The 24,806-nt window shown below is 37.7% G+C and overlaps 1 protein-coding gene across 1 annotated transcript; it reads right to left on the bottom strand.

Annotated features, from left to right (window-relative positions):
• Nucleotides 1–3,651: 3,651 nt before the first annotated feature.
• CYP27C1 (cytochrome P450 family 27 subfamily C member 1) lies at nt 3,652–23,451 on the bottom strand. Its single transcript, XM_085066869.1, has 9 exons — nt 22,846–23,451; nt 18,063–18,253; nt 16,210–16,409; nt 14,243–14,452; nt 12,786–12,949; nt 10,077–10,243; nt 9,228–9,306; nt 8,339–8,542; nt 3,652–5,916 (listed from the first exon to the last, which is right to left on the bottom strand). Exons 1-9 carry the CDS (start codon nt 23,167–23,169, stop codon nt 5,800–5,802), a joined length of 1,656 nt encoding a protein of 551 aa, XP_084922995.1. The 5' UTR covers nt 23,170–23,451; the 3' UTR covers nt 3,652–5,799.
• Between the last annotated feature and the right edge of the window lie 1,355 nt (nt 23,452–24,806).

Raw genomic sequence — 24,806 nt, 5'->3', positions numbered from 1 at the left:
AAGAAAAATGTGACAGTGAAGTACTGATTGTCTTTTCAGTGGTGTCTTCTTAGATGAAGATTTTTAACCAAGTCCTTGCAGATATGTGTAACTGATTCCCCACATACCTCTTTGATTCTCTAATCAACTGCAGTTAATACTTCTTTTTTGCATCTGGGATGAGACTATCTCTGCAGTATTTGGGAATCTTCAAGCAAATTCAAGTGTTCACCCCTATCTGCAAAAAGTAGACAAAGAGCTTCACAAGCTGAGCTGCTGAAAGTAAGAAAGTCTTGTCTAAATGTTTCTTATCCCATACTTAACTGTAGTGGCAAACATTCTCTTGCAGTCCTTTATCCCTTAGACATTTCTTTTCAAAATCCCTGACTCCAGCCTTCTTTTTGTCTGAGTAAAGTGGGCTGTTTCAGTGAGTTTACACTTCAATGTAATTGTTTCCCCACTAGATAAACACTTGACAGCAAACACTGTGTTTCAAACATTGCCAAGATTGGTACAATACCCTTTAAATGGTGTCAGATGATCTCCTGTTTACTGCAATGTTTACTTCAATAGTGACTGAAGCATACAAATATCTCCCTCAATTATTTCCTGTCTCCTTTACTCTTATCTCACCTAGACTGTGATCTCTTCAGAGTAAGAACTGGCTTTATTTTGAATTTTGCATGATAACAGATAGAGCGTCAAAGCTCAATGATTAACAAACTCTGTTAAAGACAAATCTCAGTAGGAGCCGTACAAGACTGTAGAGGCTGGATGTTCTCTAACAAAACTTTTCCTGCACGAAACTTTGGACATACTGTACTTTCTTCCACATGCAAATTCCCATTTTGAGCAAGGATATGCAAAAGATGAACACGAATTGAGAACGCTTACATGTACAGGGGCTACGAGTCCTTGTCAAACAAGTATAACCAGAATATATTATCTTTAAGAAGCCATAGTAAGTACATTCCTCTTAGCTATATATATTTTTTTCCGTAGATAATCACTTACTTTCAGTAAGGAATACTATAAAGGTAGCACCACCTAGTGGTACCAGAACTACAGTGTAGTGTTTTCAATGGTTTCCTGAAGAAAATTCTATTGGAAACATAAGGAAAATTCAAATTAAATTTAAGCTGAAATTCTTTTTTTAAATGCCCACATGACAGCTATATGTTTTGGCCTCTTTTTTTTTTTGTTTTCAGTAAGAACATGAATAACTATTTGCAAGTTGTTAGCATACATATACATAGATATATACATATACATTTTCTAAGTACCCTTTGAAAGGGGAAAAGGTAAGTGAACATGTGAATTAATCACAGATTATAAAATATTTTTCTTTTTCTATTGTACATATATAAAAAATACATTATTTAAATGAGCAGGTACTAAAATAATTACTACTCATAGCTTCCCATCCAACTTTATTATTTACTACTGCATGTGTAAGGTTTAAATGAAAACCTATATAGGAATAAGAAATACCTAGCAGCTTTGGACTGCTCCCCGAATGTTTTCCAACACACATTCCAGGGAACTGTAGTTTATCTTTCTTCAATTTATATAGTCCATGACAGAGGTGATCTCTTTGCAAAAATCAGAAGGGTCCAATGTGTAAGACCAGTTGTCCTCTCCTGTGATTTTAATGGCATATGTATTTACATCTGTGCTCAGGAGCTGTACTGCACTGGGACTATCACTTGGTAACATTTTAAATCATCCTACCATCTGCTTTTCACTTGCCCCTGTAAATCCTCTACTGACACTTCTGTGACACTTCGGGAGGTGAAAAACCCTCCGATGCATCTGCCGCCGTGGGAGCCTGCCAGTGCAAACTAACATTGTTCTGAACACTGAGAATCAGTGTTTGTTACAGCCCTTCCAAGTCTTTCTTTGAGCAGGCACTGGGGAAGTTTGGCATTACCAAAGATGTAAACCTCTAGTAATGATAGCATTTTTGAAAGTTATAAACATTAAGTGACAACATAGCACAGAAAGGAAAAACCTCAATTATCAAAACCAGTAGTGGCCTTTTTTTATTATAGTGCAAATAATACACATCAGGCACCCAAACTACTCCTGCCTCATCCCTTTTCTCTCAGCCTGCCCAATCCTACATGCAGACCAGAGCTCACCTCTCCAATTCCTGAACTTGCACCCCATGTGATACTTGGTATAGCCCCAAAGCCTCCACCCTGTGTGGCTTTCCCACTCCTCCCTCCCCAGTCCCAAGTACCAGCACAGCTCTTCTGCTCCTAGCTCCAAACACATCCCCAGTGCCTACTTCTCTCATGTTCACAGCTGCCATGGATACTACTTTCCATCTTCATAGCCACATCACTGCTGAGGAATTTAAGAAGCTCCTAAATTTCTCTCACCACTGGCATACAATGTTGCTGCAGTTTTGATTATTTTGCCAGTGATCGCAGGGATTCATGCCTGTGGACCTACAAGAGAGTAAGGAAAAAGTGACTGAATACACTAATTCTAGTTAAGCAGTTTATTCCTTTTACCACGCTTTATCATTTCATGTCTGGTTGGGTTTTTTTTTCAGTCTTCACCATGTCTCACAGTAACTGTATTCTAAACTCTTATTCTCCTGATAGCTTGAAAATTTTCACACCAGTTTATTTATTCATTATTACTGGTAATACTTGTTTTGAACAAGCATTGTCCTTTACCTTAGAGAGTAAACAGCTTAACCTGAAAGTATTTGAAGAGAAGATTTATTTTTCACTTACAATATTCACTTTTCTAGACTAATTACATGAATGTCTTTGAGGATATCTTTAGTCTCTTGCAGACGTTCATCTTTCCACTATCTGTTACCTAATCCAACTGGAAGAAGCCAAATAAACTCAGCAGTTTTGTGTCCAATAAACCAAGTTCTCCTAAGCCCATGGTTACATAGCTTCCAGATGTGCCAGGGCTTGATCTGCCAGCAAACCACAGGGAGGCTGAACAAAAACCATTGTAGTATAACCCTTTCTCCACTCACAGAAACTATTAACCTGATAATCTTAGTGTTTCCTTACCAGTTCAAATCAAACTCCACCTTTCTTGAGCACTTAAGCACACTGTACATAGCACTTAAGAAGAAATATCTGTGATAGAAATCGGGTAAGAATAGGTCAGATTTCATCTCATACATCGTAGGCTGTATTTTTTGTTATTCCCACATACTTGCACTTTGTAGTCACCTGTGATTACATAGGCCTTCTGTTACATATTACATTTTCAAGTGGTGAGTTCCCCAAATAAATTATTTGTATTTCCTACATACATATATTTTGCTATTAAATTCTGGCCCATTTCTATTACATTCTGGGTTCTGTTTTTGTTTTTATTTTTTACACTTTATTACTTTTTCTATATATCATTAATATTCTTCTATGTATTAAGCAATTAATCAAAACATTAACATAACATAGTGTTCTCTCCCCTTCTGCCAGGTCACTACACACCTTAAATTCTTGTACGAATCCCCATCTTTTCTAGCTGAACTATTAACTTCCCATGGAGCAGTGAATCTTTCAGTTCTATATAAGTTAAAGACTTTAGGCTGCTAAAAAAAAAGGCAATTATAAATAGTAATTAAAATAAGAATCAAGACTTGTAAATTCTGTATAAATATTTTATTATGTATAAAAGACAACTTACATGGATAGATGCTCCATTAGAACAAAATACTGGCTGTTTTCATGAAAAGATTCAAATGTTATAAAAAGCATTTGAGAATGTCTCTTCCATCCTCTACAGTGATGTATTACTTAGGGACTGATACCAAGTAGCAAATGTACTGCAACACAGCAGTGGCTGGTGTTTCTAATGATGCTCTGACAAAGCAGAGGGAAGGCACCATATGGCATCCAAATTTGGATTCCAGGCATGGGCTCTTTGTCTTCAGGCAGAGTTAAGGAGTCAAATACTCAATCCATAGACTTTTAAACAGACCTTTGCAAAACATCTCCTTCAGGATGTCAGCTGGCAAATAAAAAATTTCTTCATTTGATTTACGATGGAGACAATTGAAAATAACAATGGGAAAGAAAAAAAAAACCATAAAGAAAGACAGAATAATTGGAAGCCCTGGAAAAAATCAAAAGGCAAGCTTGTTCAAGGAAAATACTCCCAACAGAATACCTGGTTTTCTTACAGTACACATATATGCTCAATACAAGAATAGCATTTTAAAGTCATTATGTAAGCATTTAATCCTCTCATAGGTCAGATCAATTTTGCTTAGTGTTATTATTTTATATATCAGGTCCATACAAAGGAGATTTTGTTTTTCTTTTGTCAAAACCTAGAAAATGCACCACAGAAAGGAATCAAAATACTAGAACAAAGTGACTGTAGCAGCTAGCTATGTGAAATTTCATGTACACCAATAAACTACAGTATGTTATTTAATTTCTAACCTGTCTGTGACTTCGAAGGCTAGACAGGCAAAGAAAAATGTTGTAATTTTACAAACCAAGTTGCAAAACTTTTGCTAACTTTGCATATAGCTGAAGTATTTATGATTGTCAGTATGTAAACTCTCTCCCAAACAACAGTCATAGCCTGATATGTAAACAGTTAACTATACATAATTACATATGTATCATATTAGGATATTCAGGTTTGAGCATCGTTCAAGGCATAACATGGACACAAGGTACAAGTTTGTCTCAAAAATGAAAATGTAAGGTTAATGCAGTGATGCTAAAGTTATCTGAAGTATCCTGAAAGAGAGACTTTTCTGTTGGCTGTCATAGGAAAAATAATAATATTTGAAAAAACAACCAAACAAAACAAACCCCAAAAAACCAACCCCAAACTTCCAGGTGTCCATTCTTTCTATTAGGAACTGGATAGTAAAAAAACCTCTCTGAATACTTCAGTAGTCACATTTCCATCCTACAGAACTATGTATTTGACTATGGGTTCAGAATGTTAAGATGGGAAGTTTCCAGTTCTTACTGTTGAAGTACTGTGAATAAAGTTAAAAGTGGTATTTTAATTAAATGATAAAAATGTAAAAACTACTTCATTTTAATATTTACATTTCGGTTTGGCATAATAGCTAGAACACTGAAAGTGGCTTGTGCTTTGGTGATGAGAACAATGCCTGGCTTCAAACTCTCCAACGTGACATTTGAACTTTCATTTTTAAAATTTTTATTTTTTTTAATCTAGAAACATTTTATGGGGATTATGTTTAGAAAAATTTGTATATGTTCTGTATTTCAAGTCTAAATAATGTGACATAAGTTGTATTGTTTCTATCCTTATTTTTCATATTACTGGAATGTTTTTTAATACATGCAGAGTAAATGTTTTTACAGATAAAAAAAAGATCTCATAATTTCAATGTTACATGGAAACTTTTAAAAAACAATGGAGGACAAGAAAGAGGAAAACACAAACTTACACATGCAGCTAATTTTCACATATTATCTAGTCATCCCCTTGCTCTCAAACACACTCACTGAGTAGCAGCGTAACAAAACCACTGAATGATACTGACATGTCTGAATTTACTTTTGGTTGGCTTTTTTCAATGCTTCTGTTGTTATTACTAGAAATTCTCCCAGACAAAAGGAGATTCCCAATGCAAGAAAGAATTTTTTCAGTATATATTTTCATATGTGTAATTAACTGTTATAGGAGAGTTAATTGCTCTTATGTACTGCTAGAACTAAGGCAGAACATAATACTTCATGATCTTGTCAAATACCTACAAACCAGAGAACAAGCATGTTTAAACTTCCACAAGATGCAACTCTGTTTCCGTGAAAATTGTGTAAGTACTTCCAAAACATTTGAGTCTCACTTTCTGTCAGAAAATCTCACATTGATGGAGTTACCAGGAGTCAAAAGTCCGTGAGTTTTGGCATGAACTGGTTCAGTTTTGGGAGAAATTTTGATTTCAAAATTCTGAAGTAGCTGTGAACATAAACAGGACAAGTATTAGAAAAACTGCAAAATTACTGATGAAGATTAGCCTTTAAAAAAGAGAACATAACAGACTGTCACAAACAAAATCTGTCTTGCTAGTTCTGCAGAGTTTAAGTGCTATGATTCCCATCCAGAAAAAAAGAAAAAAAAAGATATTACAAGGTAAAGATTACAATTCAAAATCTTCCCCCTCTGATTGAGAGGGGATTGAGCAAGTCCTTTTTGAAGAACTTCCACATAACCGGATTAAACAGTCTGAGCTATCAAAGAAACGAAGGTCTCTTTCAAACCATGTGAAGTTCCTCTCTATATGTTTTTGATTTCACTTCCTTTAATATCAACCAATATGTGAAATTATTAAGAAAGCAATAGGAGTCCCAGTCCCATCAGACACATTTTTCTGAACAAAGAATACTTCAGCTATCTACTTTTACACTTTCAAGAGGGAAATACTGCAACATCCTCAACTTTTCCTAATAACAAATCTCAAACACTTTTTTCTATGAATTAAGTAATTTTCTCTTATCCTTCTAACCTAGTATGACTGATGAACAATGCATTGTTTTCCTATACATAACTACCTTTTTCACTGTCAGATGCTTGACAAAATTTTTATCTAATTTTTCTCTTTTTTTAATCCTTTTTGTTATCCTCTTTATCTTCCACATTTCCTTGAATTTGGCTATATTGTCCTTAAAATGCAGCACTTGGGGTTGGCTGTTTATCATTGCTTAGTGAGGATTCATCAGTGTTTGGTAAGACTGAGTAATTTAGCTCCTCTTTCTGACACAAAAAATGCTTGCTAATGCTGCTGATATAATCTAGAATCACACTGACTTGCCAGAATTGACTGATTTTTCACTATATTCCTCCAGTCTGTTGCTGGTACTAATATTACCTAGCCAGTTGTTCATAAATTTGTATTTATGCATTTGCTTCTTCTCAATGACACTAACTTGCAAGTGTCCTTAGTGAATAATTTTGTGTTGCTTCTGGAACATTTTTCCTTTTTTTCATAATTCTGTATTCACATTCTGATTTTAACTTAATTCACAGCATCTTGGTATCCCATGCAAACTCTAGAAGTATTTTCTAATCCATCACTTACACTGTTAATGAAAATACCAGCCTAAATCAAATGCAGGACAGACTTTTACAGAATTTTAATTAAATGCTTTTCCAGTTCAACAGCAAATATTTGATAGCTGCTGCCTCCAGCTATTTCCTTTTTCCAACCAGCTGTGCATGCATTTTATGGGCACTTCCATCTGGAACAAATGTTATTAATTTAATTGAGAGAAAAATATACAAGATGTGTGAAAATACTTCCTGAAGTCAGAGTACATTACTTACTTTATACCCCCACATTAGGTAAGTGATCAAGTCAAGGAAAGAAATCAGACTGATCTGGAACCATTTCTCTTTAATGAGCTCCACGTGTTTCTAATTTTAAATCACTTAAATATCATTTCGATGTTTGTAAATACGTTGTGTGCTATTTTGTTCTAGTTTCTTTCCAGAAAACAAAAGCAGGTTCTCCATTGCTACCCTGAGCCTCCTTTCCAAAGAGATGGAAGTATGTTTGTTTTACCCAGCCCCCTGGGGGCTCTCTCACTCTCAGACCCAAAAGAGAGGCGCTAATTGTTCAGAGATTGCTCTAGAGGTTTACTGAAGGAAATTCAAAGACAAATTCAATCACGCTTTGCTTTGACAACATAAAATGGATCTAAATATTTTGATAGTTTAACTATAAAGAGTTACCAAATCTTTGAGGTTTGATTGCACAATCTCATTATTTGAGCTAAAGGGTGTCTTGCAAATGACAAAAAATGTAGCAGCTGTTGGGAACACTTTCTTTATTATATGAATCAATCAAAACCAATATGTATCAGTATGTATTAACTATTTATATAACTACAAATTATGTATATCTAAAATGAAAATGAGTTAGAAGAAAGAACAAGAAGAGAGAAAACCACAGAACACAGAAAAAATCTACTGTTTGTCATCACACTGTGATCAATACAAGGATATCAAATCTATTTTACATCTTTGTAAGTTTTAATTAAACACAAAACCTGAGCAGGTCACCATTCTAATATACATTAAGAAAGACTTCTGATTTGCTTACAAAAGTCTGCTGTACCAAATCCATATATTTCCTTATATATGGATATAATGGAATTTACCTTTAGTTTTACATCACGTGTACTATACTATCTGCAATGTAGTTTAAGTTCTACGCTACATTTCAAGCATTATTAATTTTTTTAAGTCTTTGCAGGAGGAGTACATTAGACAACACTCCAAAACAAAGGTTTTGAGCCCTGTAAGATATCCAAAAATGGCATACATAAAAACATAATACCAATTCACTTTTCTTCTTGTAATCCTGTCACACAATTCTAACCTGAATCAGCGCAAGATGGATTTCCAGCTCTGCAATTCTTTTCCCTATACAACTTCGAATGCCATATCCAAAGGGGATGGAGCCAAAGTTGTCTACTCTGTCCAAATTATCTTTCCTCAGCCAGCGCTCAGGTCGGAACTCATTCGCCACTGAGAAATTTTCTTCACTGTATGAAGTAGCATAATGACAAAGTGCCAGCTGAGTCTGAGGAAATAAATGATATTTATATTTAGCTAACTCCAATGCACATAACAAAATTAAAAAGCATTTGCAAGTAGTGTAATTTCTCCAATAAGAGGTGATAAAAATTAAGTATCTCTGAGTAATTCTAAAGACAAAAGGATACCTCAAAAATCAAATCCCTTTCTCAACTGGTCAAATGAAATAATCTTCAAATTGTTTTCAGTGTTGCTGGATATATTAGAGAAGATGCAGTGGGGAAGGAGATGGGAACAAAAGTCACGAGTATTGGTAGTTATTTCATGAAGTTGCTATGATAAAAACGCAGAAACTCTTTCTACAAAAGGGAATTAACAGGCAAAGAATTAGAAAACTGCAAGAATAATGAAATTCATGCTTTTTTAATTGAATTGTACCATTACTCAGAGATATTTTTAATAGACTCCACCCTCAAGAATATTCAGAACAGGTGATGATGATAAATTTCATTTGCAGGTGAGGAGCCAAATAAAAAAATATCAAAACAGCAGCAAGTCAATCATATCATCAACTTGTGGCATATAAATGGATATTATTGAAATACTTTCCTCTTAATGTTCTAGCATGGTGAAATCTTTTAAAATCAATGAAGCGTATATATGTTGCAGCAAATCATATTTCATATGCAAAAATTAAACTGTTCTCTGCAGAGGACTGTAACAGAACCTACCCCTTTAGGTATCAAGTAACCTCCAATGATCAAGTCTTTTTGGGTCACTCTTCCATTTCCTGGCAATACTGGGTATAACCTAGAAAGTAATATTTATCGGTAGTTCAACAGTAATAACTAATGCAATTAAAAACCATTTAGATTCCAATTTGTATTCACAAATATGCAGTGTGAATGTCATGTTCATTCACAGCAAAAAAGGTTTTTCAGAGGTACAGAACACCTTGGAGCCTCAAAGACCTTGAATCATCTGTGAGAACATGACCTTCACCTGAGAAAAGTTCTTTAGTAACTGAAGGTTGAGCTATTTGGTCTATACATTTATTTGTTTTACACATATACAAGCATGAAGTTAGGCGGTCAAGCTGGAAACATTTTAGCTCTACTGCTAAAGCTGAAAAAACCTTATTGATGCCTTCTCTAAAATCCTCTTATTCCCCTCCTGCCTCGATGAACATTTAGTGTAAACGTACCCAAAAAAAGTATGTCACATGCCTTTAATCTAAATCAAGAAGCTTAAAATTATTGTAGTGGCACGGCAAAGTACCAGTGTGGGGGAGGAAGTTTCTACATTTCATCATACAGACTAAAGGGAAAATCAAGCTTTTGATTCCTTACCTTAACAGACATGTCCTACATATGTGATACCACTTTTACCATACTTAGAAACATTAAACATTATATAATCTATCTTATTAATTGCTTAAGCATCGTCAGACACAATGTTGCTACAATAAATAAAAGCAGAAGAAGAAAATAGCAGTAGCAACAATTACATACAAATGCTAGCATGGACTCAAATCCATTAAAACAGCATGGAATTAAATTTTTTAGTTGTCTGCTATTTACCTTAATGTTTCTTTCAGGACAGCTCTAATCAAAGGCAATTTGGGGACATCGTGAGCAACAGGAACTTGATCTTTCCTCAGCTTATTGACTATTTCGTTGTAAACACGTTGCTGCACCTCTGGGTGCTTTGCTAACAAGTATATTGCCCAGGACAAAGTAAAAGAAGTCTAAGGAAGAAACCACAGTCATCATCATCAAGCCCAACAAGATTACATAAAAAATAATTTCAAGCCAAGAAAAACAATCAGCTTTCAACTATGTGTTTTATATGTTTAAAGTTATGAAACAGACTGGCAATGATTCACATCTGGATTCAATGGGATGTTGCCAGACTTCGCCATCCCCTCCTTCATCCTTTTTCCATCTAAAAGTTCGCCACTTATCAAAACAATCTTTGTTGATATTTTCCCAGTGAAATATAAAAAGCAACAGCCAAACCAAATGCAAACCCAACTATGTAAACAATATTGAAACATAAACAGCAATGGATTAAGTTAGCTGCTAGTTTTCAGTATGCATTTCACCTTTTTTTCCAACAAAAACACTTCACAGGAAACAAGATAAGAAAATACCACTCAGAACATTTTCCAGCCCCTTTTAAGCATATGGTGGTCCCCTCATAGCATCCACACAACAGAATTTATATCATCACTGCTAAGATTAGACTTTATCCTTTGGTGAGCAATGCTACTCCACTATCATTTAAAAATATTTTGTTTGAAGGAAGAAACAGAACACAAGGCAGGATACAGTTCAACTTTGAGCACAAGAGGATTTAAAGAAACCCATCATCTAATCTTTTTTTACCACAGCTGGAAAAAAAAATCAGCTTGTGGAAATGTCTTATTTTGGTCTTATGCTTATCATCAATTTAGAATGCAAATTCATCATGATGGAGACCTTTTATGTCTTGTCTTCAAACTGGGGTATAATGCTAGAAGTATCCTTCTGATAAGCTTTTCTTTCTTTTCTTGCAATAGAGTGGCTGTGCCTTCTAAAATGCAGCCCAGTTCTACTTCACTCAGAAGAGTTTGCAATTGCTCCAGCTGTATACAGAACTTCCCTGATTTAAACACTGTTCCTTCCCAGCTTTCCAGTTCCTTCATAACCTGTTAAAAATTAAGACTGTTATAGCAACAGCCAAAATGCTTTGTATCCAACAACTGCCTTACAATTCCGTTGAAAGCTTTTATAATGCTCTAAACCTCTTTCAGTTTCTATCATAAAATGAGATCTGAATTGACAACAGTAGGGAAAAAAAATTCCCTCAATTTCTGTTTTGTACTTGGAAATGAGGAAATCAGAAGTATCATCCACTCAGGAAAAGACTGTTGCCAGCTGAGAAAGCTGAGTCAAGTGGAAAGGGAAATTCTTGTTGGCATGAACGCGATTGTCCTTTTATTGTAATGAAAACTGTCACACACTAAAAATGGAAAATTAATGGTCTGAAAGATTAGAAAATGAATGGGATGAATAACTGTGCTTTACTTAAGAAGCAAACATCAAAAAGCTCGGCAAACTCATAAACCCTTGGGATATTTTACCAAGGGAATAATATTTAGCACATAAAGAAGTTTTACATGTGCTCCTTATTTTGGAATTCAAAAGTGATTACTGTTGGGGTTTTTTTGTTTTCTTTAGAAACCTTACAAACTTTCTTAAACTAAAAAAATCTGAATTCAATTATTCAGAGAGTTTTTCTTTTCTTTAAGGCCATTTTACTTTTTAACTTAAACTTTTCTACTGTAAGACTATTGAAGTCCTACATAGCATTTTATTTATTGAATTAATATAATTTCTTTTTAAAAGTTGTTCAGTTACAATCATTCATAATAGCAGTGTTCACTGATATTCTAAATAACTTTGTATACACTGTATATACAACAACTCATCTTTCTCTTTCTTTATTCTTCTGATTGTCATGCTGCAGTCAACACTGAGCTACACTGATTTCATGTGATAGGAATGAGAGGAGAGGAAAATACACACATGACTTTAATGTTTCTTCAAATGGTCTATATGGCAGATCAGAAGAATAAAGAATGAGAGACACTTAAAACACTTTCCTGGGTGTTAACATATTGGATACACCAGCCCCATCAGTCCTGAGCCCTAACCACAGCTCTTTGCCTCAGCCTGGCTCTATGTTGCCAGCACAAGCAAGGGTAGAGTGAACTGATCCTTTATCCACATCAGTGCTGGCCTAATATCCCCCTCCTAATGGATTCCAGCAGAAAGCAGGTATTTGATCCATAACGTATGTCCCAGATGATTCAATTAGCCATTCATTAAAATCCTTTACCAAATACTATGTATGAGTTCATTGGTCATTCTTTTTCACACTAACTTTCAGCCAACTTTTCTATTGTGGCCTACATAAAGTAGCACAAACACCAACCTGATAAGCAAACTAATAAAAGAAAATGTGTAAAATACAAGCTGAAAGTAAAGATAATTATTGTTTTATCTGTTTAATGAACTGGAACAGACTCCCAAGTGATGGGTTCCTGTAAAGCACAGCTAAAACAGAGCACTGACTTCATTCCAGTGGAGAGATTACACAGTACAGGAAGTATTTTGTATCACTTTAAAGGCGTCATGGCTTAAATGTGTTAAAATGACATCCTTATAAACAACGTAACCCCCCTGGTGCCAATGATACTGGTTTACAGAAACAACTATGCACAAGAAAAATTATAACAAGCTTACTGTGTCCACTCCTGCCAGAAGCATTTCAGTCATGTTGGCATAAATCTCTTCCAAAGTAAGTTCCTTACTCACTAGGAGGTGTGTAAGAAGCCCACCATTCACTACTTCTCCTTGGTCCAGCTGAGACTGAATATCCTTCAATTTGTTGTCAACATGGATTTGACCTTTGGGATTCAAAAAAATTGTTAAGCCTCCATTTTTATTTTTCTGCTGATTCCATTCAGTAGTGACATTTCTCACTTATGCTACACTGCACATCCAGGAAAAAAAGATTTCTCTTTTCTTAAGGAAAAGATCCTAGAGTGGTGGTGGAAGTCCTTGGGTACTCATGGTAAGGAAAGACTGAGCTGACAGGAACCTTGCTAGTTCACAGCATGAGAATGCTGAGCACAAAGAAAGGACACAAGAGATTTCAGTTCGTGACAGGGAGTGAGGGAAGCTCAAGGTCAAGTTTTTACGCCCACCTGGCTTGTCTTCTGATGACTTTGCAAGAAGTGGTGAACCCTGCAGAGCATGCTGCAACTCAGCACAGAAAGGCTGCTACAAGATGCTAGCAGCAAGCAGAAGGTCAAAGCCACAGAACTTAATTACTCTGAAGACAAAGATGAGGAGCATCAAGTAATAACAAAAATTGAGAAACTTCAGTGAATGACATGCTGAGCAATTTTACCCACAGTTTCATGTATGCTTTAGTGGCTGCAAACAGCAGCTTTGGTCAAACAAGGGATTTAAGAAGAGAAAAACTCCTGAGAAAGTTAATGGCTCACGGAATGAGCTTACAAAAAAATGAAAATGCATATTTCTAATATTAGAGAGGGAAAAAGGGTTCAGGTTTCTTCAACACTCCAGAATATAAAAAAAAAAATTGCAAAGATAACTCCATCTTCCTACTTACATGAACTTACATGAAAGCTAATTCATAAAGCAGCCTGGAATGTTTTATTTACCAAAAAAACCCATATTGTAGTACATCAACGTACTTTGATGTCAACTTATACACTTGTATATATAAAAATAAACTTTACCAGGTGTTTAATTGATTGCTAGAACCTAATTGATTAACTTTCTAGTCAGTTTTAGTGGTGATCATTTGTTAGAGTGCTTAATTAAAATTTTGCTGAAGTCAACAAAACTACCCTCGTTAAAATTGAAGTGGCTTAAGATAAAACCTTGGCAAAGAACTTGGACCTGGAGTGACAACTGGGTGCTGAAACAGATGAAGACAAATAAAGAAAGAGCAGTATAAAAAAAGGGGAGTTTTTGAAATGTACTGGTAAAATTAGTTTTCAGTAGAGTATTTTTTAAAACAGTTCCCCTGGCCAGTCTGCATTTAATGTGAAACTTACTTCTGCCATAATGTCTTCTTATAATTTTAGAAGAGAAATGCAGCTTGTCCCGTTCAAACACACACAGAACCTGCAGAGATACAGCTGAACTTTTCTACTACTAAATCTTACTAAATTTGAAGAGTCCATCCCAGGATCTGCAGAACTCTCTCCAGGGTTTTGGAATAAGTGGACGAAGCCATTTGGGAATAGCACCTGCATACATAGTGGTCTTAAACATACTAAACATCAATTCCAGAGCCTCAATATATTCAACAGTCTGCTGTGGGATGTTGTTTTCCAGGCAGCCCAACCTGCATTCGTACAGAATAGTCGCCACACCTGCACATAAAAAATCAAAGAATTGGCTATCTGCATGCATCAATACGTATTAATAATTTGAGGAATTAACTAACATAAAATGGAACTTACAAGAAATGTTTAGTTATTACTTCAGTTGGAGCAGATAAAATAGAAATTAAAAACACGTAAAAAAAGTCCAGCTAAACATTGTAGCAAGAGAGTAGTTGCCATGTCAATAATGAGAAGACAGCCAGGAATTCCACCTGAAGTGGAGCAGCCTCCAGCCTGTTGGCTGTGTTTTGCATTTCACTATGAATCCTGAGCCTGCCCTGTTGACCTCTGAATCCACAGGGACACACAAGTCCAAAGACATTTCTGATAACTGGTGACAATGCAGGAGTTTCTACAACTGGCTGTGTCTGTCATCAGCTGGGAGCAAATGAATACATTCTCTGTAGAAATGGATAAAAAGCTTGCACTCCAGACAGTGCTTTTACTGCACACAGCACACTCCACCCAGCCCTGAAAAACAGCAAGTGTGACACTATTGCAAGTGACAATGTTGACTGTCTCTTATTCTGATTTGCCGTAATTTCCCCAGATGTTTTTCTGCAGTACGGCAGGCACCCCTACTAGAAATTATCTTTTCTGGCAAAAATAATTTTAAAATTTGCTTATTTTCAACTCACTCTTACTTCCCTGATTTTCCTCCCTGGGAAGACATTTTTCTGTGCCTTTTATTTCTTGTGTGCCTCTTTCAGAAACTGCTAGTTCTTATACATCCTCTGGCTGTTTACATGGTCTTTCCAAAGAAATCTTACACATTGGTTCTCTGAACAGTTACAGTATCAGTTAAATAAACAGCAATTCATATAGAAAATTAGTGTGTGCCAGGCACAAGTTATTAATGAAAAACTAAAAGAATGTGAAGAATTCAAACTAACCCATCAGTTAAAGTGAATCTGTAAGCTCACAGTTTAAAATTCCATAAACTGGTAGTTTAATGCCATTTTTAGATACTATTAATGTGAAACAGACCAAGCAGGCAGCCAGCAATTTGATACAGCATCTTCATAAGTGAGCAATTTGGAAATTCTTCAAATCCCAAATTACTCAGCTGCCTGTCAGCAAAGAGTACCAATGTTTTTAAAATGTATTATATAAAACAAGATGGGGTTGTATGCAGACAGTTAAAGAAATGCATGAAATATGTATCACCATGAGATTTCTGTAAGAACACAGGAAATGCCATACAGGCTTAGGCCAGAGTTCCATTCAGCATTCCCTCATTGATGGTAGGCAGTGGCAGATGATCTTAAGGCAAGCATAGCAATCCCACACTTGGCATGCATAGGCAGGGAAAAGCAGTATCTTTTCCCACATTAAGCTATAAATTTAATTAAGATACATTACATGGGGATTCCCCACTGGAATTTTGCTGGTATATTGTGAATTTAATATCTTAGAAGTCACCTGTTAGAAGGTCAACACCCTTATTCTTGACAAATTAATACAGAAATACTGAAACTGTTCAAGGCCTTGATTGAACATTTTACCTATACATCAGCATTTCCAGGGGAATTGCTCCTTAATACAAGGTATCAGGTCTTTGGACTCTACAAAGGAATTCTACTGATACCCACTGCACTAACTAGGGAGACACACAAATGCAGAATATCAAACTTCTTTTTCCAGATTAATCACAACAGGGCACAGTCATTTGACAGAAATGCCTAACCATATACACACTGCTTTACATCCATTTTCTTTACTGATGTGATTAAGCCTGGGCTTACCTTCCATTGAATACTTGAAGAAAAGGTTGTTAACATTGGTTACTGTTTCCCCATCCTCCTCTTGACTCCTGAGGGTGTGGATTCGTTTAATTAAGTCTTTGATAACTTCATTGACTCCTTCAGAGTAAACAGCCACATCTTTGGGTTTCAGAATTTTTTGCCTCAGGACACTTCTCATTTTTAGCCATTGCTCCCCCTCCCTAGAAGAAATTATTAATAATGTTTATACATAGTTTTCCTTAACAATCATCAGCTGGGTAAGAGCTCTGCAACCAAACTGTGATTTTTCATGTCAAATGAAAGCAAGTGGTAAAATGAAAGTTTTATAATGTATATTTTGTATTATCCTCCTACATTTTTATTCTGCATTTATTGCATATCCTCATTAAATTTCAGTGTTGCAACATGTATGTACAGGTGCAAGTCATTCTCTGGGTTGAGTGACAGAACTTGCCCACTCAGTGTTCTGAATTTGACAAGTGTCCCTATATTAATCTGCTAGTAGTAGCTAACACAAAAAAATTAGTAAAATATTCTATTACTTTAAATAAATATTTGAATGGTTAGTCTGCAAAACTGCTTTTACACAGAACCAGAACTTAATTGCCAAGTAAAGGTATCACATTCAGATCTGACAAATCAACAACCTGAGCTGGTACCATAAATTCTATTACTGATATATCACTTTCAGCTACCCTAATTCTAAACCTACAAAGTAATAAGAGAGCAGATCTACCTATAGAGAAACAATTTACAGCTAGAGATTCTGCTTTAGCTGAGCTATGCATGGAAATGTTTGTGCGGAAGACTAAAAATCTGAATTGTAGCATCTGCATGATGCAGAGTATTTGGGAACAGTGGTTCAAGGAATACCTTCAAATTCCTTATGAAAATGGGCAATTGTCTTTTATGTGTTTATTTTAAAGTGCTATGTATTTACCATTAGTTTTTTTTACCTGGAGCAATGCTGCTGCAAGGCACAGAAGCTTACTGGCCAGCAGAAGAATTTGATCTCTTTAACAGATATTTCCTAACTATCTCCTGATTTAAGATCTCTTTTCACTAAGTATCAAAAAACTGTTAGTTTAAGTCTCAACTGCAGCTTAACATTTGAGTCTGCAGTGCAACACATAAAGCCTTTTGCTACCATGAAAAAACAGACTGTCCATGACTCAGGAAATTAGTTTGCCTCTAAATAAACATCCTATGTCAGTGGGGACTGTGAGTAGTTCCCAGTGGCAATTAACCACACCCACATGCACTGCCAGGTTATGCAAGCTGTACAGACAGATAACTCCTCTGGTTCAAAAATCTCTGCATGGGGATGCACTACAGTGTGAAGTGACCATACTGTGACTTCTCTGCATTAGTCTACTGAGGGGGCACTTTGGTGAACAATAAAGCTAAAACCAATCTGAGCCAACAATTCCACACAGCGCACTGCCAACCAGATGGAACAGTCTAGGACTGATGCAATAAACCCACATTCATACACTGCAGTGCCAAAGCTAGTAAGCTCTATTCTGCAAAACTGCTTGCAGGTTAGTGAGTCAGCTCAGACAGCTCCAGTTGATACACATTCCCAAAGAATGTCTTCATGCAAAGTAGCTCACTGCACGTTCTACTTCAACCTTCACCAACCCTTTAACTCCAACCATTACCAACCCTTTGAAACTTCACAGCAGAACAGACAAATTCACAGCATTCACCACAAATACCTACTGCCTTCCCCCACTAGACACACAGATTCCCCCACACAGAAAAGCCTGATTTCCCAGATGACTGGTACAGTTCTTCAGAAAATCACTATGAAAACAAGGCAATCAGTTGAAGGAAGGAGCAACAACACTTACGCAGAAATGAGCCCTGTGGCTCTCCCCCGTAAATCTCTGTACTCCTGCCAGGATTCCATGTTGGCTCTTTGTGGTGCTCTGCCTTCTGCTCGGAGGACTTGAGCAACCATGTCTCGATCTGCAATGGATACAACAAACTGGGGACCAAAGTGGGACTTGAAGATCTTTCCATATTCCTGAGTGTGTTTTTGCTTCAGCATCACCAACAAAGAGAAACAGAAGTCAAGTATTACTAAGGAAAATTATCACAAAAGGAAACTGACAATTTGTCATACATAATCTCTCACATCTAGAATTGGATTCCCAGCCTTCCAGTCAAGGAACAGTTTGAAATGTCAGGAGGAATCTAAGCATTACTGTGAAATATTCACAAGGAAAACAGAGAGGTCACACAGTTCAGGACCCCTGACTGAAAAGACCCAAAGCTCTAAGGCACAGAGTGTGAGTGAAACCAAACACTGAGAAGATGAAAGGATTTGGTGCATTTAAAAACACATCCCTTCAAATCAAACAGGTTAGAAAGAATGTCCACAAAAATTAAAAACATGGAGGCATATAGGATTAAATTAACAATATAATACAAAGATGAAATTTAGTATATTTTGAAAATAAATACTTTACCATTTCATTGCTTATAAAAATACTATGTGTAAGCTTCTCACACCTAACCAAGGACAATGTTAGCACTACAGACTAAAGAAAAACTGCATTTTGGGACAGCTTTGGGACGGTGAACTTGAGAAAGACATATGTTAATTCAGCAAAAGAAAGGAAAAAGTGAGGTCTTATTCCTGCAGTGAGGTTTTTTGAGTGGTTGATCCACAAATCATGTGATTCAAGCTGGAGGCAAATTAGAGGACTGGAAATTAATTAAGGGGATTATAAAACATTAAATTGTGTGTATATATATATATATAAACAAACAAACAAACAAAACCAACAAAAAAAGTTTTCCAGTAAGATTGCACTATCTCTGTCCCATGAAATTGTACTGATTATGTCAAAAAAATTTCACTGAGATGGTCATGAAGTGAAACGCTCAACTCCTACAAATTCACTTGGAGTTGAGGTACATCCTCATTTCAAAAGGGGTGAACCCACCAAAATGGCAAAGCAGTTATTGGAAACATATTATTAAGACTTTAGAAATCAATTTTAAAGCCTTTATTTTTGGGTAAGGTATTAAGTTAAACAGACCAAAGTTTGACACACTTCCTACATTCTAATCCAAAGACATCCGCACACAGTTATGCTGATTATAATCCAAAGATCATTGACACTAACTACACTTGTGACAGTCTAGTGTTGCTCCAAGGTTAACTTATGCAAAACACATTTTATTTAGTCCTGGTTACAGAGATGGAAAATACATTTTATTTAGTCCTGGTTACAGAGATGAATTGTTTAATTGCCAACGATATGTTTAAGACACATGAATCACTCTTTAGAATATGATACCAAGTGCATATAAAAAATGCAACTTTTTGCCTAGTTTCCAAATAAAACATGAGTTGTGCAATTGTGGTCTCTGCCAGCCGCCTCTTAGCTACTTTTGGAACACAATGGCCAACTTCAGTCTAAGTTCTAAAGGCCTCCTATAACGATATTCTTACCATTTTCAAAAATCAGCATCTGGATTCAAATGAGACATATGTATTAGTCATCCTGATGAAGGAAATGCTACAGCAGGAACTCAGTTGTCATTTCTGCTTGGTCTGCTCCTAACCAACACCACAGGCAGAGCATTGTACGAACAAGCACACCCAAAACCCAAAGTATCTCTTTCCTCAGAGATATTTTAGGGACACTGAACTTGGAGATAATAACTTTGACAGTATGTCTTTAAAGGAAAGTGTGAGTTGGGAAAGGAATGCTGCAAGGAAAAATCAGTGGAGTGAGAGGAATAGAGGCCACCAGCCACAGAAAAACAGGTTCAACAAATTTTGTTATTTATGAAGCAGTTTATTTCTACTGATGGTGAGGTTTACATAGGACAACGAATTTCAACAGAAAATATATCAAGTGACAAGCTATTCAATCAAATAAATTAAATATTAGTTTTAAACCAGAAATGGACAGGGACAAAGTATTTGGACATCTCTTGCTTTCAACAGGCTGATCATCATTCTATCAACTTCATGTATAAAAAAGTGCCCAGGATTTCTTTTTCCATATTTTCTACCACAACACAGGTTTCTCTTTCCCTTGTTCCAAACCTTGAGAATGTTCCACTCTAGCTTCTCACATACCACTCTCACACCAGTCATTCTTTCACACACCATAAATTCAAACTGCCAGCATCCAAATTCCTCCCCCCTCACCTTTCTTTTCTTTATCCTTGCATAGCACTGATGAGACAAAAGAGATCTAACCCCATCAAATTAAAAATACTTTCCCTTTGTCATAATTGCTGTAGGCATTACTACTTTGGCCAGGACTAACTGGAATCATGTTACTGAGAACAGAATCTCCTTTGTGAAAAAGCGCTTGGCTTCCCCACCCCTTCTGCATATAGCACACAAATATTTGTGTGCGCCAAAGGACATCGTTTAAGTAGCTGTGCTGGTTACCAAAGGGTTTGGGATTAATTCATTCCTGATGCTCACTGTATTGTTAAATTTAACTGACTGTTATTAATCCAGTTAATGCCTACTTGCATTCTACGTGTATGCAAAGAAGGGATCCTGTGATTTTTGAGACTTTAAACAGAACAAAAACTAGTATTACATTGCAACTTCTTATCCTTCCTTACACTTTCCTTTCTAGGAATAATATTCACCAAAAATGAAAATAGCCGTATCAGCTAGTGGTAGTGAAAAGCATATACTATTTAGGATGTCTTATATTCCTTTTAATGTTTTGAGTAATTTTCACTGTTTTGACAGTGAAAGCACTTGAAACCAATGGTAGCATCTTTTTTAGTGTTATGAAATTATGATAAGTACCTCTCAAATTCTGTACACCACCACAGAGTTAGAGGAAAAGAGAACGAAACAAAAAGCTTTAGTTGTCTTCAAGTTTCATCTGCATGTGTCTTGCTTAGCAAGCGATCAAGCTGAGCAATTCATCATTAGCAATGCAGTTTGGCTGCTATGGAACACAGCATAACATTTCTTCTTAAAAATCTAAATGGTAAATACAACAAAGCTGGACAAAACTAAGCAAATTATGTGATTCTTTTTTTTTTTTTTCTGTTTCCTGCCTCTTTCTGGTGTTTTTAGGCTCTTTGTAAATCTTAACTTTTGAGTTTTGGTTCTCAAACCATTTAAAGTTTTGCTTTCTTTAGTTTCCGTTTTCTATTTTTATTTCCCTTTCTCTTTTTCCCCCCCTGAAATTTCGTTAATTTTCAGGCAGCAAACCTCGTGGGGTTGACTGTGAATTTCTTCCTAGCAATTTGGGTAAGGTCACTATGAAAAGCAAACTAATAAATGCCCCATTTGAGGTATTTCCAACGAAATCTGTACTGCCGGTGGAAAGTATTATGGATGCACAGCTGCAAAAGGGTGAAAAACACTGTTTTACTCCCTTATACGCAAATGCTTCCTTTAGAATCGCTTGGACTACACAGGGGAAGGGCCCCAGGAGATGCACTGTGACTTTTGAGGAATGAAACCCACATGTTTGGCCAAGCAACCAAAAGAATTCATCTCTGGAAAGCGACAGCCTTACGGTAAGAGTGCTGCCCATGCCAGCATCCCGAGGCGGCACGGGGGAAGGAGGATCCTTGTCCAGCCTCTCCCGCCGTGCCCGCAGGGATAACACACCTCACCACCCTGCCAGGTGCGGCCGAGCGAGGGGACACCGCGGGACACCACAGCCCTGGAGGTGCCCAGACCACAGGGCGCTTTTCCAGCTCCACCCGGGCTCTGGCTCGCTCGACTACCTCCCCCTGACCCGGCACCGCCACACGCCAGGTGACAGCACCGCTCTCCGCCCGCCTTCCTTCCCTGCCTCCTTCCCTCCCCTCACGCCGCCATCCGGCCCCGCTTCCCGCCACCCGCTCCCCTCCCCCGCGCAATGTGGCGGCAGGGCCGGCAGCGCCAGTCGCCACCATGCCCGGCCCTGTCCCTCACCCCCCCGGCACGGTTCAAACCGCCCGCCTCCTGCCGAAGGGACGGGGGCGGCCGCCGGGGGCCGGCCAGCGCTGACGGCAGCGGGGCCAGGCGATCTACCGCCCCCTCAGGGGACCGGTGTAGGCAGAGTGTATTTATGTAAGGGGAGGCCGGGGTAGGAGACAAAATGGTCTCTGAACGCCGCGGAGCAGCCGGGCCGGGCTGAGGGAAGGGCAGCGGCGGTGGCGCCTCAGCCGCGGCAGGGCTCGGGCGGCCCGGGTGCCTCACCGCACGGGTGGGTGCTGCCTCCAAGATTCCAGGGAAGCCCACGCTTCCCAGCCCTGCCCGCCAAAACTAAGCCCCCTGAAAGCTTGTGAAACAGCCCAGTTAAAAAAATGGTACTTTAAAAAAAAAAAAAATTCAGCCTGAGGTACCTCCCCAGCGGTTTCAAACGCGCACAAAGATGCGCGGGGAGCGCTGGCGAGCACCGGGGCACGGGAGCGGGGATCGTGGGATCCCCAGCCAAACAAAAGTGCCGAAGGCTCCGGTGCTGCGGGAATTCCAGCGGGAGTTCCCTGAATGCCGGCTCTGCCCAGCGGGAAGGCGGCGCGGCGATGCCCAGCTGCGCTGCTGCTAGCCCGGCGAGTCACCAGCGCTTCGCGAGGGGAGGAAAAGAGAGGTTTAAGTAATCCCGGCGCGGTTAAAGCATTAAGCAGCCGAGTGAGCTGTACCTGGATTTCATGAATGCGGCCGAAGCCGTCCTTCCAGAAGAACTCGTAGAGGTTGTAGAGGGTGTTGGGTCCGGGCATTTCGTGCAGGCTCTTCACCCTGCCCAGGCGGCGCGGGGGGCTCTCCAGCAGCTCCGCTCCGCGCCCCTCGCCTTTGTTCCCCGCCGCTGCCCGCGGGCTGCTCCGCACCTCCAGCGGCTGGCTGCTGCACAGCCGGGGCAGCCCGGGAAACCTGCTGCTGGCCAAAAGCGCCTGGTAAAAGTAAGTCCTCTCACATTCAAGTGTCTGCTTGCATTTCAGCGTCAAAACTCTGGTGAAGAAAGACATGTCTTTTAATTTCAGAAGGGTCCACTTTGCTCCTGCAGCTGCTTTTTATTTGGTTGCTCTTTCTTCAGTGCCTGCTTTAACTTGTACAAGCAGCACTTCTCCAAACTCTTACTGCATGAGCATCAGTTTACACAGACCATTATTTAACGCTCCCTCCCCTAGGGCTGGAAAAGGGGGGTGGGTCTGGGATGAGACTTGAATAGAACGAACCTATTATTTTGTATAATTCAAATCAGATAAATTTACCCATTATACGTGCAGCCAAAGATCAGTTTTTGCCTCTTTCACCTATTAGTTTGGTGAAAAGCTCACCCCATCTTTCTCCTGCACTAAAAAGGCGGGATTAGGCCTATTTTTTTCCTGTGGCATTCATTCATTCCCCTGTGTTAGAAAATAGAGTATTTTCTGCAAGAAGTCCTCTTAGAACCGTTCATTATCCTGTAACATATGAAAAACATTTGTGCATCCACATATAAGTAGCACTGATCTTACAGAGTAACCTTACTAACAATTCCTGTAAATTACAATATTCAGGGATGTTATTTGTTTTGCAGAATGATTTATCTTCTGGACAGGATATACTCCATAAGCAGTTTGTGTCAACTTTCAGAAGTTTAAAAAGTCTGCACAGTGTAAAAAGTATTTTTGTTTTTTTCATATGTGTTTTTGCATAATTCCAAAGATGTTAGTGAAAATCCGTAAAATATTGATCAGTTTCAGAAATTATGTGGAAATGACTACCTTGGATTTTAAGTGAATCAGTCATTCAGACAAAACTTGAGGACAGAAGAAAGTCAAGGAAGATGCACATTTCCAGAACAAAATTATGAATAAAATTCTGGAAAACTTAATCTAGTAAGCTTGAAAGTTATTACCTTTTGTTTTCCGTATTTATCTTCACTTAGATATTTTAGGCTATACTCCAGTTAAGTTCTGTGTATATGCTTACTTTTGGCCCTGATAATGCCATTGAAGAAAATAACTCTGAAGTTAAACAGGCTCATCAGTCTTTATAGATTTAGCTGTAAATATTACAGGAATAAAATCTGTTAAAGTACATGCTAGTTTAAACTGAAATCATGTCCTTGAAATGGGCTTCATCATAGTTGAAAGGGTCCAGAGAAGAGCAACAGGAAAAAAAAAAAAAAAGAGGTTTAAAAAAGTTACATAAGAAGGTTGAGAGACTTATTTCATCCGGGAAAGATGACTACCGAAATTGTGATAACAGCCTAAAGATGTTTACATCTTTTGTTTAAAAAAGACACATGTCAGAGAGAGAAAAAAGAAAATAATGGGCTTCGTTTGCAGCTACAGATTTCTTGTTTACTATGAGGTAGCATTGGTACCTCAGAAGGCCTTGCAGGATGTTTCATATTTGCTATCACTGGGCTTTGTAAGAATAGATTTGAGAACATCATCAGAGTACCTCTGAAGTTTTCCTTCATACCTTTCTATGTAGTATGAAATGACATTATTTCTTTGATATTTATCTAAATATGCTTTACGAGAGAGTTACACAGATTTTAAAATTATATTAATATTGTAATTTCTAGACTGTTGGAGGGAATATGTGCACCCTTCCTAGAAACTCTTGCTCACAGCTATCAGTAAGGTCGATTTTTTTTAAGTTTGAAGTA

This window comes from Lichenostomus cassidix, chromosome 7 (genome assembly GCF_008360975.1).
Source record: "Lichenostomus cassidix isolate B80296 chromosome 7, HeHo_3.0, whole genome shotgun sequence".
Lineage (NCBI taxonomy): Eukaryota > Metazoa > Chordata > Aves > Passeriformes > Meliphagidae > Lichenostomus > Lichenostomus cassidix.
Note: the sequence above shows the minus strand (reverse complement) of the source record. Positions and strands in the feature narration are given on the sequence as shown.

Coding starts and splice junctions, on each gene's coding strand:
- CYP27C1 (XM_085066869.1), bottom strand. CDS start 23,169: ATGTCTTTCTTCACCAGAGTTTTGACGCTGAAATGCAAGCAGACACTT. Junction 18,254..22,845: donor GCCGCATTCATGAAATCCAG/GTACAGCTCACT, acceptor GTGATGCTGAAG/CAAAAACACACTCAGGAATA. Junction 10,244..12,785: donor TTCTGGCAGGAGTGGACACA/GTAAGCTTGTTA, acceptor TTTCTTCCTTAG/ACTTCTTTTACTTTGTCCTG.